Source organism: Cyanistes caeruleus, chromosome 20, assembly GCF_971803275.1.
Source record: "Cyanistes caeruleus chromosome 20, bCyaCae1.hap1.1, whole genome shotgun sequence".
Taxonomy (NCBI): Eukaryota; Metazoa; Chordata; class Aves; order Passeriformes; family Paridae; genus Cyanistes; species Cyanistes caeruleus.
In genome coordinates this window covers 1,463,850-1,481,181 of record NC_141720.1, presented here as the reverse complement: position 1 = coordinate 1,481,181, position 17,332 = coordinate 1,463,850, and the positions used below count along the sequence as shown (strand labels likewise).

Here is a 17,332-nt window from a genome sequence, read left to right as displayed (position 1 = left end):
CTCGCAGCTGACTGGTGCACAGGGGTAGGAATTAGGGAGATGTTTTTCCTATAAAGGCACAGTAAATCCCTGCTTGCATGTCCAGCAGGTTGTCCTTGCAGCAGGAGACGTGGCCAGAATTCCTCTCACTGGACAAATCCAAATTAGGTGACATTTCAGAAGCTGACTGAGCTGGGTAGACAGTGGGATCCCACTGCACCTTGCAGGGCTCAGCAGAGCAGCCTTTGCTGTAAGGAACATGGATGCTTTAGGAAATAATCCTCAAAGCAGATTGATTCAGGGATTCCCTTTGTCCCTTCTGGCATGTTCAGCACAGGGACACTGCACCCAAGATGTGTGGAGAGTGCCCTGATTGGAACTGTCACCCCTGGAGCTGGGGAGGGACAGAAGTCCTGGAGGTGTCTGGCTTGAAGTATAAAAGCAAAAAAAAAAAAGGGATTGTTTTTCAAAGCTTAAGCAAATTCTTCATCAGTGAAGTGATGAAGACACAAAAATGCTCAGGGTGGATTATGAGAATGAGCAAAGGAAGGACCAGCTCCAGGGAAGTGAGGCTCAAAGCCAGGCTCAGAGCCAGTCTCACCTCCTTGTGACCACCTGCACAGGTTCCAGACCAAGCAGCAGAGGATGAACAGTCTTTACCCCACCTCTGGATTAAAATTCAGAGATGGAGAATTCACATGAACTGCTGAGGATGCCAGCACCAGAGCCTGCCTGGCCAAGTGTGAGACTCCACACCTGAGGAAAACCAAAGAGTTTTCTGCAACTCTATCCAAGGCCCTGATGTATCCATGGCTGTGACTGTGACCTTCCAAAGCAGCCCAGGATCCACACCCAGACACCTCCTGGTGCCTGCTCACAGCTCTGGGAGAATCTCTGTCCCCTCTGTGCTCTGCTCAGCAATGCACCTTTCCCATGGCATGCAGAGCTCTGGGATGTGCTCCAGCCCAGCTTCTCAATCCCAAAACAGCTTCTTCCTCATTCAAACAAAAAACCACAGAAAAATACAAAAACTCAGACAGAATGACAAATGCTGCAATTGTATAATGTGAAAAAAAAATAAGTAAATTAGTCCAAGTTCCTGAAGACTGGTCCATCCACAATTTTGGCATCTTTTTAGCCATCCCTGATAAAGGCATTTTTGTACATGACAGCTCTGTTAGGACAGGTCAAAGTTAGACCAAGAGAAATGTTCTCCTGCCAGAATGTGCTGCTCCAACAGGGCTGTGCCCCAAGTCTTCCCACAAAGAGCTTCAATCTGGGTATCAACATTATACAAACACAATCTCCATCAATTGTCATTGCTTTCAACATGCAAAGGAGCTGCCATGATCATCCTGCCAATTATTTCTACAAATCCAATGGATAAAAACCTGTAACTGAGGGGGAAACACGTCACATCTGCTTCTTCCTGCTCAGCTGAGGAGAGCTGGGAGGAGCCCAGGAGCCCATCCAAAATGATCTTTATGCCATGGAAGCAGCTCACTTCACTTAGGAAGGCTAATTTTGCCAGCAAAAGCTGCAGCCACGTTCAAGCCATCCAAGCCACCCACAGAGTGTTCCAAGGCAGCATTCCTGGATGGAGGCACGGCTCACACCTGCCCACACAGCCAGGGCCTGGACCTGCAGCCTGCTCCCCGTGTCTGTGCCACTGTGTCACCACAAACAGCTCTCCCTGCAGTGCTGAATGCTCTGCAATTGTATCACTGTAATAATCAGTAATTACTGCTCTGATGCATTCATGTTTGTGAGTCCCAAACCTGCCTGGTCTCGCTGGGTAATTGCAGAGCAGAGCCTTCAGCAGCACAGCCCTGCTCCTCTTCCTCCTGCTTTGGGTCTGCCCTGGACCATGGGCTATTCCCCCATGGAATAAACAACCCACACCCCAGGTAGATCCCTCATCACACCCCTGGGGGCTGTCAGGGCAAGGAAAGGGGTTTTAATCTGATTTTTGGGCACCACATCCTTGGAGAAGCTGCTGCTGTCACATCAGAGGATGAGCTAGAAAAGATAGAGATGTTAAGTGCTGCTCCCTGAGGCTGCCCAGCCCAGCAGGCAGTGAGGAGATACAGCCTCCTGTGGGGAGGGACAGATGTGCCCAGGGCCACAGCACAGCTGGGGAGCTCAGGGGAGGAGACACAGCACCCAGAAAATGGCAGTGGTTACAGAGCTCTGAAACTCATCTCGGGAAAACTCACTCACATGGAGATTAACAACCATTCTGATTTGAGTATTCCCACAGAAAGAAATGGGCCTGATGAGCCACTGTGGCCCCTCCAGCCTGACTGATCCCGTGAGTGATTTTTGAGTTACCCATTTTCCTGGGAATTCCCTTGCAGAGGTGGCCTGTGTCCCTCAGCCCCCAGCAGCAAGGGAAGAACAATCTGCTGAGACACCCAGGGAGCAGGGAATGCCTGGCAGAGGCAGGAAACCCTCTCCTTCCTCCTGCCTTTCCTCCCTGGCTGATGTGACACCCAGGGATATTTCCAGTTAGCACAACCCTGCACTGGCCAAACCTTCACACAGTTCTGATAATGCAGTGAGAAAACAATCCTGCCTGATCTTCTTTCCGTGCAATTTAACTTCTAGGACTGAACAGAGCACACTCCTTCCCACTCCTGTGCCCAGAGCCAAACAAAGCTGATCTGCTGGAGAGGGAGGTTTAAGAAGGATTTAAGATCTGCCTTGAACTCCTGGTGGCAGCCCACGATGGGAGTGGATCCTACCCAGGCTGAGCAACCACATATGTTTGTCACACGTGGAATAGAAGAAAGCATTGAGAATTTGTGCCAAAACATTCAGGGCTTTTTCTCATTCAAAAAAAAAACAAAAACCCAACCAAAAAAACCAAAAAAAAAATTAAAAAGTAAAACAGCTGAACCAAGAGAGCAGAGTTTTTCCAAGGGTTTCTGCAAGGCCAGATGCAGCCTGGGATCCTGCACTGTGACTCAGCAGGGCAAGGGATGCTGATGGGGAGATCCAGCCCTTGTGATCCCATCCCTGCTTTCTTCCACTCCCCTGTGCTGTGAAACCAGGCCTGAACCTCCAGCTGAAACTGCTGTGCTCTTGCAAGACCACGTAAAAAACCCAAACACAAAAAGAAACACAAAACACACAAAAAAGAAAGGTCACTGAGGTGATTCTTTCAATTTTGCTTTAGAAAAGTCCTTGACAGGTTGTCAAAGTGGATTTGTTTGTTAAAAGTGTATTTTTCCTAGCAAGGAGCACAGAATGTCTGTACAATAGGTGCCATAATTGCCCAGGTTTGTTAATAATTGCATCGGCTGGAACAGGATGCATTAGCCTAATTTAAGAACGAAATAAGAACATATGAAAGATCACAGGTCCCATTTTCAAGGTGAATCCGAGGCTGCTATCACAAGTCCAAAGAAGAGAGCTGGACATTCAGAGTTGCACTCACACTGGCTTTGATCACAAATAGTTCATACTTTACAAAGTGCTTCTAGAAGTTTTCTATTCCCTTCATCAGGCCTGGCCTGATTGTCATTCCTGATGTCAAGGAATAAAGCCAAAAACCAGAGCAAATAAAATAATGACCATTATGTAACTCGCCATCTCTTACCTAATGAAGATAATCTGTACATTTAAAAATTAACATTCAGCAGTTCTTCAACAATTCCAGTTAAAGCATTCCAACACCAAGTCAGACCTTTGAACTTTGGGAAAATATTACCTGTTTTACATCCGTGAAAAGCACCACAGGCAGCAAAACCTCAACCAGCCTTGCCTGGACTCTTGTTTAACCTCTTTTGTTTAAGCTGCTGCCTGCCCCATTGCCTGGCCACACTGCAGGGAGGCTGCTCTCACTGCAGCTGATGGCAAATCCCTCCCTGACTTCTGTAGGGTTGGATCAGCTCCCAGAACTCTTTTTAATATAATACTCCAGGTCTGGGTAATCTTCTGTCTTATGGAGGGGTCAATGCTGCAAACTCTGCTTGCACTTGAGTCCTGCTGTCTGTCTGCACTGATTCTGCACAGACAGCATTTCCTCAGCCCTCTGCTCAGACAGCACCACTCACCCCAGACACGAAGCCAGGCAGCTGCAAAGAGACAAAAAAGAAAGCCAAAGCCACAGATTTACCTTTCCTCAACACTCAACCACGCAGCCTCACCTCGCACAGTGCTTCAGGAACCCTGGGACACAAACTGCGCTTGCAAAGCACCCTCCACACTTACAGGGCAATAAAAATTAGCTTAATTAATAATACATCAGCAAGGAAATGTTAACGAGCACCCAGCAGGGGAGCAGGGACTGTTGGCTAATCTCCTTGTGTGGACTGCTTGCTTTGGCAGGGATCAGCAAGTGCATCAGCATCACCATGGGGCAGGGAGGGCTCCTGGGCACACGCAGGAAACATTTACATCTCTCTTCAGAGCAGACACTGTTGCATCAGGAGCTACTCTTGGCAGCCCCACTCTGACTTCCACTTGTGGAGTTTTGGTCATTTAAAGAAGAATTTCAGCTATCCCAGAGCATGCAGTGTATAAACACACACAGACACGGGGACTCCTCCTGCAGCTCTTTGGCCACGTCTGCAAATTCTGCAGCTCTGCCCACGCCAGCCTCCAGCTGCTGGGTCAGGACTGGGGGGACCAGACCAAACCTCCCTGCTCTTGGCAGCTCACTGGGAATATCCAAACCCTTTCCTGAAGAGGCACAGGGTGCTGAGGCTCATCCCAAGGCAGACAGTGGAAATCCCTCCTCTCCTCCCTGTCACAGGAGGCAGCTTGGGCACCCCACAAGTGCCAGCCTGGGGCTCCCAGCCCCAAGGCAGCCCCGGGGCTCATCCCCTGCAGGGCTGTGCAGGGTGGGGAGGGGGTTTCCTGCAGCCACTGGAGCTGCTGCCACTCCTGCCTTTCATGGGAAGCGTGGCTGGGAACAAAGGCCCGGTGAAGAAAGGGAAGTTGGCTGGTGAGACTTCCCAGCACTGGCCAAGGCCCAGAGCCGACAGATCAACCTCATCCCCATCACATTCCTGCCCCTCTCCTCCTCTCACACAGCCCTGGGATCACACCAGGCCAGTACTGAGCCACATATTGGGGATGGGATGGGATGGGGATGGGGATGGGATGGGGATGGGGGGGATGATGGGGATGGGGATGGGGATGATGGGGATGGGGATGGGGACAATTTGTGTGTCCCATGTCACTCACACAGCCTCAAACCCCAATTTCAGCCCACACACAATCCCAGCAGCAACAGCCACACCACGTGCACGTCCTCCCTGCACAAAGCATCTGCAGCAGGAGGGAAAATCTGGGGCTGCTGTCAGGCAGGGGCAGGAGATAAATGATGTCTATAAAGCAGCCTCTGTGAGGGCAGTCTGGAAGGCTGAGAAAACATCAAACCAATAAGGTTTTAATGAAAGCCATAAATGATTAATACCAATGTGCTCTTATCAAAGGCAAACTCCTAGAAACACAAGAACACGACCAGATCACCAGCACAAAGGGCACATTCTACAGGGAAGGGAACAACAAAACTCACAAAACAAAACCAGAAGAAGTGTGAGATAGGCATGAAGTTCACTGTGTGTAGCAGAAATCTTAAAAAAAAAAAAACTTGGAAAAAAAAATAAATAAATATGAGAAATACAACTTGCAGCTCCTAGAAACCAGAGTGGAAATAAAAGACAGAATATGATCCCCCCTCGCTGGCCTTTCCCAACGCTGCACGCCGCAGGCTGTGCTGGCTCCTGGCGCTGTGAATTCCCAAATTCAGAGCAGAAGGAGCTGCAGTTTGGCTGCTCACTGCTGGCATCTCCCTGGTGCAGGGGGATGGTGATTAAAGGGCAGCCAGGACCTCAACCTCACCCCTCCACAAGTGCTCCCGGAGCTCCAGGAGCTGGCACTACAGCAAGAGGAAATATTCCAGCTCATCCGAGGGCCATCTTTAAAGGAACAACCCTTGTTTGTCCTCAAAGTGTGGTAAAAAGGATTAAATATTCCAGATGTCACCTCCAGGCCCAACAGGACACCTTACAAACAATCACCTTTGCATATTAAGAAGGCATTAAAGCACCAATTTGAATCCAGCTCAGCAAAACTAAATAACATCCTTCCTAATCCAAAGAACAAAAGGATTTCTAATGTATGGGATTCACAGATCCTTAACATTTAAAACACAGAGCTGATAAAAGCCATCACAAACAAGTTTGCAATTAAAAGCACCTCATGTCTTGGTTACCAGTTCAGCAGTGGTGCTTTCTGCAGAGCTTTCTGGCTGTTGATTTAAGTGATCAAATATTAATACTACTCTTCAATTAATGAAATATTCAGATTCATGTTTTAGATTCTCGTAATCTGGAGCTTTATGTATAATGGCAGGATCCTACATGGAACCACACAAACCAGCTCCCAGCCCATTGTTAATGCTTTCATCTCCCAAATACAAATATTCTGCTCTTCACAGCTCCAAACCCGCACTTGACAGGCTGTAAATCTCCTGCCAACCCCAGTGGACACAAGAAATGCACCAAAAGAGGAAGAAACTTTCTCAGGTCCCAAAAATGCAAGTGACTTCAACACCCATCTCCAATCCAGTGCAGGTTCCTGTGACCTCAGGCTGGAGGTGCTGCCCCTTCAGATCCCAAATCCTCCTCACAAGGCAGGAGGAGCCACGAGGAGCCTCCAGCACCTTCTGTGAGTCCCTTCCACATGCCTAAAGCAAAACTCACTCACAGGGAATGAACTTCAGTCCAAGCAGCCTAAAAACGTGCCTTGGGTGACACCCCAGCACTGAGACAACCAAGAGAGGACAAATTAAACTACAGGGAAGACAAAATCAAATATACAGAGGGCTTTTCCACCCAGCTGCTCCCACCTGGGCTGAGCTGATCCAGCATCAAACCTGCAGTCAGTCTGGAGATTGGGCAAGGCTTTGGAATGACAGATTTGGGATATTTGCATTCACTGGATGCTGAGGAACACCACGTTTCAGTACCTCCCTCCCAGTCCTGCAACAGGCATACTTTCAATTCCCAAATCAGCAGCTGGATGAAGCATGTAATTTTGAAACCCATTAATCCTTTCTAAGTCTTCTACCATGTGCATGTTTAATTTCCCACTTCTTGAAACAATATTATGATTTTTGAGAGAAGCAGAGCTTCTGAATGCTCTGGGTCAGCAGTATGAAACATCCCCAATTCCCACTGAAGCTGGATAAAGCATTGGGGTAATTTGCCTTCTGGCTTTGAGCCTGTGGGAGAAATTACCTATTAAAACTTCCTCTGAAACTGCAAGGATTAGAAATGTGCAACTGGAGAGGAAGAAGGTAGCTCAGATTCTCAAGAAACCAGGAGCTGATGCTTAAAAATTAAAAAAAAAGAGGGGAATATGTATTTCACTGCTCTCAGGGCTGTACTCAAATGCACCTGCAGGTCATGGCCAAGAGCCTGGGGAGATCAGGGCTCCCTTTTGCAAGAAACACACTCAAATCCTTCTGTCCACATCTGCACTTGAGTTCCAAATTAATTAAAAGTCTGAAGCAGCACTCTGAACAACTTCTACCGTAACCAAGGCCCCAGCAGAGCCTGCTGCAGCTCAGACACCTGGGGTGCCATTCCCTCTCCATGAGCTGCCCTCGTGCCCTGCTCCCTTCTCCAGGGATGGCTCAGCCCATCAGGTTCATCCTGGCTGCCCCCAGGAGCAATCACCACCTCATTCTTTTCACCAGCAAGGGCAGCAGGAGCGGGCAGAGCTGCTGCAGCATCCCTGGGATCCTGGACTGGCTCTCCCCACACCACAGGGAACGGACCTGCAGCGCCTTTGGGCATCACTGATCCGCACTCAGCTCAGCTCCCCACTCTCTGCTGCTGCTGTAAGTGTTGTACTGAGCTCACAGCACCTTCTGAAGCAGGTCCTGGCCTGGCTGACCCAAGGATATATAACCATATAATCACTGTCATTATTTTTATCCCTGTCTGCAAAATTGCGCGTTTCCCTGTAGCACTAAGTCACTTACCTGGCTTTATTTTGGGTTTATCCATGTCAGCCTGGTTATCTTGCTTCATATTTACTTCCTCCCCAGCTGCACCACCTGCAAATTTCCTCCCTGTCCATGTGCTGGCTCTGCAGGATGATCAGCCTTATGCAAACAGAAGTGGACCTGAATTTTCTGCTCTGCCACTCAGCATCTCCCTGTCCTGAACTGACACTGCCTCCGAGAGCTCTCCTGCAAGGAGACACTGAAAAGGGTGGATTTAATATTCAAGAGCCCATCCCCACCCAACCCTGGTACACACAGACAGCTCAGGTGGGCTCACCTGGTTCGGGATTTGCCTGTCCATGAATCAGCAGCTTGGAACCATCCCAAATGGAAACCTGGACTGAGATAGAAGCAAATGGCAAGACAACAGTGGGGATTAAGGAAACCTCTTGGAGCAACATTTCCTGCTTGAAAAGAGGATGGGCTCGATGTGCTCGATACTTTGCTGTGCTACAAAGTTTTACTTGAAAGCAGGAAAGCTCTGAAAAGCTTTTCTGCTTTAGACACCGCAGTACCACACTGAGCGCCCTCCCAAGCACGCTTTATTCTGGCTCTATGAACTTCCCAGAGCTAGGAGGGCCACACCAAACCCTTCATTCCCAGCTGGATTCACTTTACCACTTCAGGCAGACTCCAGTGGGATGTCCCTGCCCACGCAGCCCCACGCCAAGGGAGCACAGACTCACTGGGCTGCTCCCTGCTCCACACAGCCGGGCGAGCTTCGCCTCACCTTTGGCTTCCACAACAGTCAGGAAGAGGGAATTCTCCAGCCAAATGTGTCTTGAAGCACCCAAACAGACTCCTTGAACCTCTCACAGTCCTGCACCCCCCTCACCTCCTCCTTTTCTGGGGTGCAGTGACCCAAACCTGCACTTTGCCAGGGAAAAGCAAGAGGGGAAGAGCAGTTCTGGGGTAGGGAGGGCCAGGCAAGCCAATAAAGAGCAAAGCCTCAAACTGGCATTCCAGATCAGTCCCTGATCATTCCAATTCCAGCTGCATTTGGAAAAGGGATACCCAGGGCACCAGCACCAGCTCAGGGATGCTCGTGCCTTCCTCACTGAGCTGTTCCCAGGGGAGGGATCCAGCTCCAGAGACTCCTTCCATGGAGGAGCTGCTGCTTCTCCTTGCTGCTGTTGGGGTTTTTGCTGGTAATTGCATCTCTCCCAGGGCTTCTGCTGACACAGCAGTGGGAGAGGAATTGCTTTGTGTTCGTGGACAGAGAACTACGTGGGCAAAACTTCTCAAATGGAGACCAAGGCTCTGCTTTGGAAAGCAAAATATCATCCATCTTGGTGTGGGATCACCTCTAAACTAATAAAGCTGCATTCACAGCAAGGACTTTTATTACAATTTCAGCAAGAAGAAATGAAAACTCATTCTCTCCAGCCAGCATAATTATATTGAAAGAGTTTATTTAAAGTATAACCCAGGCCTTTGATTCAGCCTTGACTGACAAAATGTTCTTCAGATGCTCTCTTCAGTCACATTGGCTCAGCCACATCAGCTTAGCACAGCTGAAGGGCACTTCTAAGGCTTTCTTAAAGCTTCACAAGTCCTATTTGCTCATTCTGTTATTATTCAAAGTTTCTCTCGATGGTAGAAAAGGATGAGCTCCTCATGGGCCTTTGCCAGCCCACAACATGTGAGAATTCATGGAAAAAGTAAAAGTCAGCACCCATTTGACACAGGTAAGACTCAGCCAGGGCCAGGGCTGTGTGTAATTATAATCGTGTCAATAAAGTAACCTCCCTACTTCAGAAAAGTTCTAAAACCTCCTTGTGAGGATCAGAGAGGTGGAAGAAAAACCTTCATTTTCTGTAGAAAGACACAAATAAATGCATTAACCTGGAAATGCAACACGGGTGTGCTGTGTTCACACCTCAGAGCACAGGGATCCCCGGGAAGCAGCTCTCCTGCAGGACACAGCTCCAAGGAGGCTGCTGGGGCTTAAAACACCTCCCATAACCTGAATAAGGACTGAAATGGGATGTGAATTAAAAGCCAGAGAGGCCTCTCCTGGCTGGCAGGAGGGAATGAGGGAGGGCAGGCCTGAAAGCAGAGCTGGATTGTGAGACACCTGCAGACACGGAGTGGGAATCTGCAGCTCTTCCCTCCCTGCTCCTGTCATCCCTCCTGCACTCAGCACCTGCTGCAGGAGCCCCTCTCCAGGCAGAGCTGGGGAAATGCTGTCCCTGGATGCTGGCAGGGGGCTCAGCCGAGCTCCCAGCACCGGCTGGAGGGGATGAGAGCCGGGATCAAAGCTGGGGAGAAGCCTCAGCATCACAGATCTGAGAAATGCTCATCCCCAGCGTGGGGAGCTGCTGGGTGCTGAGTCCATCCCAGATCCAGCCCCAGCCAGGAATTCTGCCCGCTCATCGCTTTAGAGATCAAAGCTGCACCTCCAGAAGAGAGATTTTACAGATCAGAACAGACAGAAGGGAAAAAAAAAATGATGAAAAATGCAGCGTGACTTCTGAAGGGAACCACTTCACTCAGAGCCACACACACACACCTCGCTTCCTGCACCAGCCTCCCCAGGAAAAACATCACAGCTTCAACTCCAAACCTGCACCAAACAAGTATTTTATGAAACACACACACACAAGGGCAGCTCTTCACCAAACTGATGCAAAAACTGCAGGAGCAGCATCAAACCCAACAAACATGCACCATCATGCAAGGCTCAGTTCCTTAAAACTCAATTCCCTAAAGTTTAAACTTTAGTGCAGTAGGTCTGAAGCACGTAACAGCCCCGAGCTGGACTGGATATAAGGTATGTGCTAAAGAAATCCATCAGCAAAATCAGATTTTTCTGCAGCCTCGTGGTTATTGCACTGAAGGGCTGCAGCACAACCATTCCCCAACACAGAGATCACCTGGGACAGGTAACAGAAGAGAACAACAACTGAAGGTCACAGGGTTTGGCAAGAATTTTAAACACCAATTTTGATGTTTAAGGAGATTCTCTTTCAGCCATTAACACTAAGAAGTGGCAAGAAGCTGTTCTAGACTGGGAGTAGAGTTGGTTGGGCACTCCCTGCAGACACACAGACACCAACACAGCAAGGATCTCCTCCCAAAAACACACCTCTGCACCTCCCTTAACCAAGTGAAACAATTCCATCTTGCATTTGGCAGAACACCGTGGATGTGGGATGTTCTTCCTTGCTCTCCCACAGCAGCACTGGGGAAGCAAAGAGCTTCTCCTGCAGTCCCCACGTTCCAGCCTGACTTGCACCAACTTCCTCCCCTCTGGCCTCAGAGGGGTACAAGCAAGATGTGGCCTCAGACAGAACTGAGTTCATGGGGGAGGGGAGGAATTAAACTCCAAATGAGTCACTGTTCCCTCCCCATAATCCACAGCAACATCTGGGGATGCTCCTGACTCGGCGAGCAGGGGATCTAAACGCTCTGCTCACAGGGCAGACCCAGCCAGGGCTCCCGGGAGATGCTTCCCAAAATAAAACCTGTGTGGTGTGTCTGCAGGGTCAGGACTGACCTGTGCATCAGGAGCTGATGAGCTGTGAGCCAACTCCTGCCCCACATACAGCCCTGCCCTTCTGGAAGCAAAACCGGCCCATGGAGTTACAGAGGCACTCAAGGGCTGGTTTCTCTGTCACAGGGAAAAATTAACACTCATCCTCTCCAAAAGCAAAAGGCTGCAGGATCAGGCCAATTGTGACAGAACACAAAACATAAAGGAAGCCTTGGACAATCTCCCAGCAAATTGAAGGGAATCCCATCTGAGTAATAAATCCAAGCTGTCTGCAGCACTTCCGAAGCACTGCCGATGTCACCTGTGGGGCTGTGACACAAACATCACCCCACACAGGGCAGGTGTTCGGGCCAGAACAGCCCTGGCAATGCTGCAGTGCAGAGAGAGAGCTGGGAAAGGCAGCAGCCAGCCTGTCACACCTGCGTGAGTGACCACACCTGGCTGTGCCCCAGCTCCAGTCAGCCTGTACACGAGTGTGCACCTGGATCACAGTCAGTGCACAGCTGTATGACAGTCTGAGAGTGATCCACACCTGTATGACAGTCTGTGATCCACACCTGCATGACAGTCTGAGTGATCCACACCTGTATGACAGTCTGTGATCCACACCTGTATGACAGTCTGAGAGTGATCCACACCTGTATGACAGTCTGAGAGTGATCCACACCTGCATGACAGTCTGAGAGTGATCCATACCTGTATGACAGTCTGTGATCCACACCTGCATGACAGTCTGAGAGTGATCCACACCTGTATGACAGTCTGTGATCCACACCTGTATGACAGTCTGTGATCCACACCTGTATGACAGTCTGAGAGTGATCCACACCTGTATGACAGTCTGAGAGTGATCCACACCTGCATGACAGTCTGAGAGTGATCCACACCTGTATGACAGTCTGTGATCCACACCTGTATGACAGTCTGAGAGTGATCCACACCTGCATAACAGTCTGTGATCCACACCTGCATGACAGTCTGAGAGCGATCCACACCTGTATGACAGTCTGTGATCCACACCTGTATGACAGTCTGAGTGATCCATACCTGTATGACAGTCTGTGATCCACACCTGTATGACAGTCTGAGAGTGATCCACACCTGCATGACAGTCTGTGATCCACACCTGTATGACAGTCTGAGAGTGATCCACACCTGTATGACAGTCTGTGATCCACACCTGTATGACAGTCTGAGAATGATGCACACCTGTATTCCAGTCTGTACATACATGTACACCTGTATTACAGCCTGTGTACAACTGTACACCTGTATTAACCTGTGTACAGTGCACACCTGTTTTAGTCTGTGTGTAAATGTACACCTGTGTTACAACCCATGTGTGATACACACCTGTGTGACAGTCTCTGTCCAACAGTACACCTGTATTAGTCTGTGTATGGTGCACACCTGTATGACAGCCCCTGAACGACTGTACACCTGTGTGCACAGCCCACGTGCAATGCACACCTGTATGAGTCTCTGTACAACTGCACACCTGGGTCAGTCCATACATGAGTGTACACCTGTATTACAGTCCATACATGAGTGTACACCTGTATTACAGTCCATACACGAGTGTACACCTGTATTGCACTCCGTGTATGATGCACACTTGTGTGACAGTCTCTGCACAGCTGCACACCTGTACAACTGTACACCTGTATTACAGTCCATACACGAGTGTACATCTGTATTACAGTCCAGATATGAGTGAACACCTGTATTACAGTCTATACATGAGTGTACACCTGTATTACAGTCCATACATGAGTGTACACCTGTATTGCACTCTGTGTATGATGCACACCTGTATTACAGTCCAGATACGAGCGTACACCTGTTTTACAGTCCATACAGATGTGCACACCTGTACCGCACCCTGTGTGCGATGCACACCTGTTTTACAGTCCATACACAAGTGTACACCTGTATTACAGTCCAGATACGAGTGTACACCTGTATTGCAGTACATACATGAATGTACACCTGTATTAGAGTCCAGATATGAGTGTACACCTGTATTGCAGTACATACATGAATGTACACCTGTATTACAGTCCAGATATGAGTGTACACCTGTATTGCAGTACATACATGAATGTACACCTGTATTACAGTCCAGATATGAGTGTACACCTGTATTGCAGTACATACATGAATGTACACCTGTATTACAGTCCAGATATGAGTGTACACCTGTATTGCAGTCTATACACGAGTGCACACCTGTACTGCACCCTGTGTGCGATGCACACCTGTTTTACAGTCCATACACAAGTGTACACCTGTATTGCAGCCCATACATGAATGCACACCTGTATTGCAGCCCATACATGAATGCACACCTGTTTTACAGTCCATACACAAGTGTACACCTGTATTGCAGTACATACATGAATGTACACCTGTACTGCAGTCCATACACGAGTGCACACCTGTATTGCAGTCCATACACGAGTGCACACCTGTACTGCACCCTGTGTGTGTCACACACCTGTGTGACAGCTGCACAGCTGTGTCACAGCCCGTGTGTGATGCACAGCTGTGTCACCTCGTGGCTCTCTGTGCAGCCCAGCCGTGCTCCAGCGTTCACCTGAGGGCACAGCCGAGTGACAATTCCATATTCTCTATATTCTCTGCTCAGCCGGGAGCTGGACCCGGCACAGGGAGCGCCGCTGGGTGCCCGCACATCCCCGGGCCCGGCCCGGCCCGGCCGCTGCTGTCAGCCCACGGCAGCGCCGCTCCCCGGGATGTGGGCCCGGTACCCCCGGGCCGCTCCGCCTGGATCCCCGCAGGGCCGGACGGGCTCTGGAGCACCCGGGGACAGGGCAGGGGTGGCTCTGGATCTTCGGCTCCGTTCCAGGCCGAACCATTCGGTGACTGACGGGACGTGCCCGCTGCGGCGGGGAGCGCCCAGGCGGCTCGGCGCGGCTCAGGGGAGGCACAGAACCGCTCCTGCGCTCCGCCGGGAGCACGAACCCCCGAGCCCGGTTCCCCCGAGCCCGGTTCCCCCGGGATGCGCGGCCCCGGTTCCCCCGGGATGCGCGGCCCCGGTTCCCCGTGGGGCTCCTCCCGCCCGCGGGCCCGGGACCCTGCATGGCTCCCGCCCGCCGCCGCCCCGGACCCTGCATGGCTCATAGCAGCGGCCCGCCCGCCGCCGCCGCCGCCGCGCCCGGCCGGGCCCCGGACTCTGGATGGAGCCGCGCCAGCGCCGCCCCGCCGCATGGGGCGGCCCCGGAACATGGATGGCGGCCCCGGCGCTCCCCCCTCCCGGCTCCGCCGCACGCACTCGCTCCCATTGGGGCGAGCCCCGGAATCTGTATGGCACATACCACTGACTCACCGGGCAGGGGTGTAACTTATACAGAGTCCCGGGCCCCCCTACACACAATGGCAGCAGCTCCTACATTCTTCCCCCTAGAGGAGTTGGACTGAACCATGGGGCGGCGGGGGCACGGCCCCCCTCCCGGCCTCCGACAGAACCCGCCTGGCCCTGGGCGATACCACTCCACGCTCCTCCATCTTCCTTCCCCCCGCCCGGGTAGATGGACGCCGCCGCTCTCACTCACCTCGGCATCCACTGTGGCCATGGCCGGAGCCCCGGAGCGCAGCCCCGCCCCCCCGGCGGCTCCTCGCGCCTTGGCTCCGCCCCTTGCCCCTCATTCTTCTCAATGGAGACGCTCGGCCGGGCACGGCGCATGCGCGCGGCAGCATGGCGGCCCCCAGGGGCCCCGCTGGCCGTACGGCATCATGGCGGCGCCCATCGGCAGGTGCCGTACGGGATGGGGACGGGGCTGCTGGGGATGGGGACGGACCCCGCGCTCCCCGCACCGGCACCCACAAACTGCGGCTCTTCACTGAGCCTACCGAGATCCCCCGAGTCCCCAGCGCACCCCCAGACCTCGGGGGGAAGAGCAGCCGCCGTTCCCAACTGTGCACATCATGAGCCACCCAAACTTTCAGCAGCACCCAGCAGCACAAGTAGCCCAAAAACCTACATAAAATCCCTGCAAAAATCCTAGAAAGAGTCAAAAAGTCCCTCTGTCTTTCCTGACAAAAGGTTAACCATAAAACAATCACCTCCTTTTCTAGCTTGTCCCGCATTTGGGTCATTTAACCCTAACCCTAGCCCTAACCCAGTTCATGCAAGGTTTTTGGTGTCTGTGCCACCTAAAGACAGGGATGGGGCAGGGGGAGCAGCTCACCCTGGCCCTGCCCCATACAGGGGTCACTTCACTCCCTTCCCACACCTCGAGCACCCACAACAGCTTCAACCCTCCCAAATCCTCAGGGCCCCTCCTAATGCGCAGGCCCTAAACCCATGGCTGTAAAACAATTATCCCTTTTACAGCTCTCCAGTAAAGCAGAAAATAGCACAACAGAGGAGATAAACACCTGCAAGGGCTCTTTTTCCCCCGTAGCTGCATCAGAAGCCACCCTGAGGAAGTCACACCTGCCCCAGGGGGACACGGGGATGGGCAGGTACCGCTGCACCAGCCTCCTGGACAGGGCAATTCGTGTTCGTGGAGGGAAACAGAGCCTTTGAGTGTTCTGAAATCAATTTACACATTTATTATCAGCTCTCTGGAGGGACAGACTCCATCCCGTGGTCCTCAGGCTGCTCTCCTGCAGCCCCAGCTGACACCTCACTCCTCTGAGTGGGCAAAGGGACAGTTCTGTTCCAGCTCCTCCCGAGGGACAGCACCCATCTCTGCTCTGGGACAGGGACAGAGCCAGGGAACGGCTGGAGCTGGGCCAGGCCAGGCTCAGGCTGCAGAGCAGGGCAAGGTTCTTCCCCCAGAGGCTGCTGGCACTGCCCAGGCTCCCCAGGGAATGGGCACGGCCCCGAGGCTGCCAGAGCTCCAGGGATGCCCAGGCTGGGATGCTGGGGGGTCTGTGCAGGGCTGGGGGATCCTGGGGGTCCCTTCCCACTGAGGTTCTTATTTTGCTTTGCAGGGAATCCCTCCTGCAAAGGGAGCCCTGCTCAGGTGCTGGGGCACAGGCGGGGTCACCCCGCTCCCACCGCGCACCTCCAGCCCCTGCACACTCCTGGCACAGCCCCGGGACTGTCGCTGTCGCTGTCTCGATGCATTCACTGACCGGGGGGAGCTGTGTGCACACAGCGGGGACAGGCTGTGACAGCAAAGCGCCGCAGCTGTGGCGGAGCATCCCCAGCGGGGCCCTCCGGGCTGTGTGTCCCTCCGGGGCCGTGTGTCCCTCCGGGGCCGTGTGTCCCTCGGTCTGTGTGTCCCTCCGGGGCCGTGTGTCCCTCGGTCTGTGTGTCCCTCCGGGGCCGTGTGTCCCTCCGGGGCCGTGTGTCCCTCCGGGGCTGTGTGTCCCTCCGGGCTGTGTGTCCCTCGGTCTGTGTGTCCCTCCGGGGCCGTGTGTCCCTCCGGGGCTGTGTGTCCCTCCGGGGCTGTGTGTCCCTCCGGGGCTGTGTGTCCCTCGGTCTGTGTGTCCCTCCGGGGCTGTGTGTCCCTCCGGGGCCGTGTGTCCCTCGGTCTGTGTGTCCCTCCGGGGCCGTGTGTCCCTCGGTCTGTGTGTCCCTCCGGGGCCGTGTGTCCCTCCGGGGCCGTGTGTCCCTCGGGCTGTGTGTCCCTCCGGGCTGTGTGTCCCTCCGGGGCCGTGTGTCCCTCCGGGGCCGTGTGTCCCTCGGTCTGTGTGTCCCTCCGGGGCCGTGTGTCCCTCCGGGGCCGTGTGTCCCTCCGGGCTGTGTGTCCCTCCGGGGCTGTGTGTCCCTCCGGGGCTTTGTGTCCCTCGGTCTGTGTGTCCCTCCGGGGCCGTGTGTCCCTCGGTCTGTGTGTCCCTCGGGCTCTGTGTCCCACCCG

At 52.6% G+C, this 17,332-nt stretch overlaps 1 protein-coding gene across 17 annotated transcripts in view; it reads right to left on the bottom strand.

The window, feature by feature from the left end:
- The window catches only part of EHMT1 (euchromatic histone lysine methyltransferase 1), a 107,353-nt gene extending 92,158 nt beyond the window's left edge, over positions 1–15,195 (bottom strand). For 3 of the 17 annotated variants that reach the window (XM_086858669.1, XM_086858675.1, XM_086858703.1), the window contains exon 1: positions 15,074–15,191. In XM_086858669.1, the coding sequence (XP_086714795.1) occupies positions 15,074–15,094 (21 nt within the window). In that variant the 5' untranslated portion in view covers positions 15,095–15,191. Of the gene's footprint in view, positions 1–7,981; positions 8,205–8,282; positions 8,346–15,073 lie in introns of all 17 variants that reach the window. The other 14 variants (XM_086858682.1, XM_086858709.1, XM_086858678.1 and 11 more) reach the window with 13 other exon arrangements.
- Positions 15,196–17,332: the final 2,137 nt, after the last annotated feature.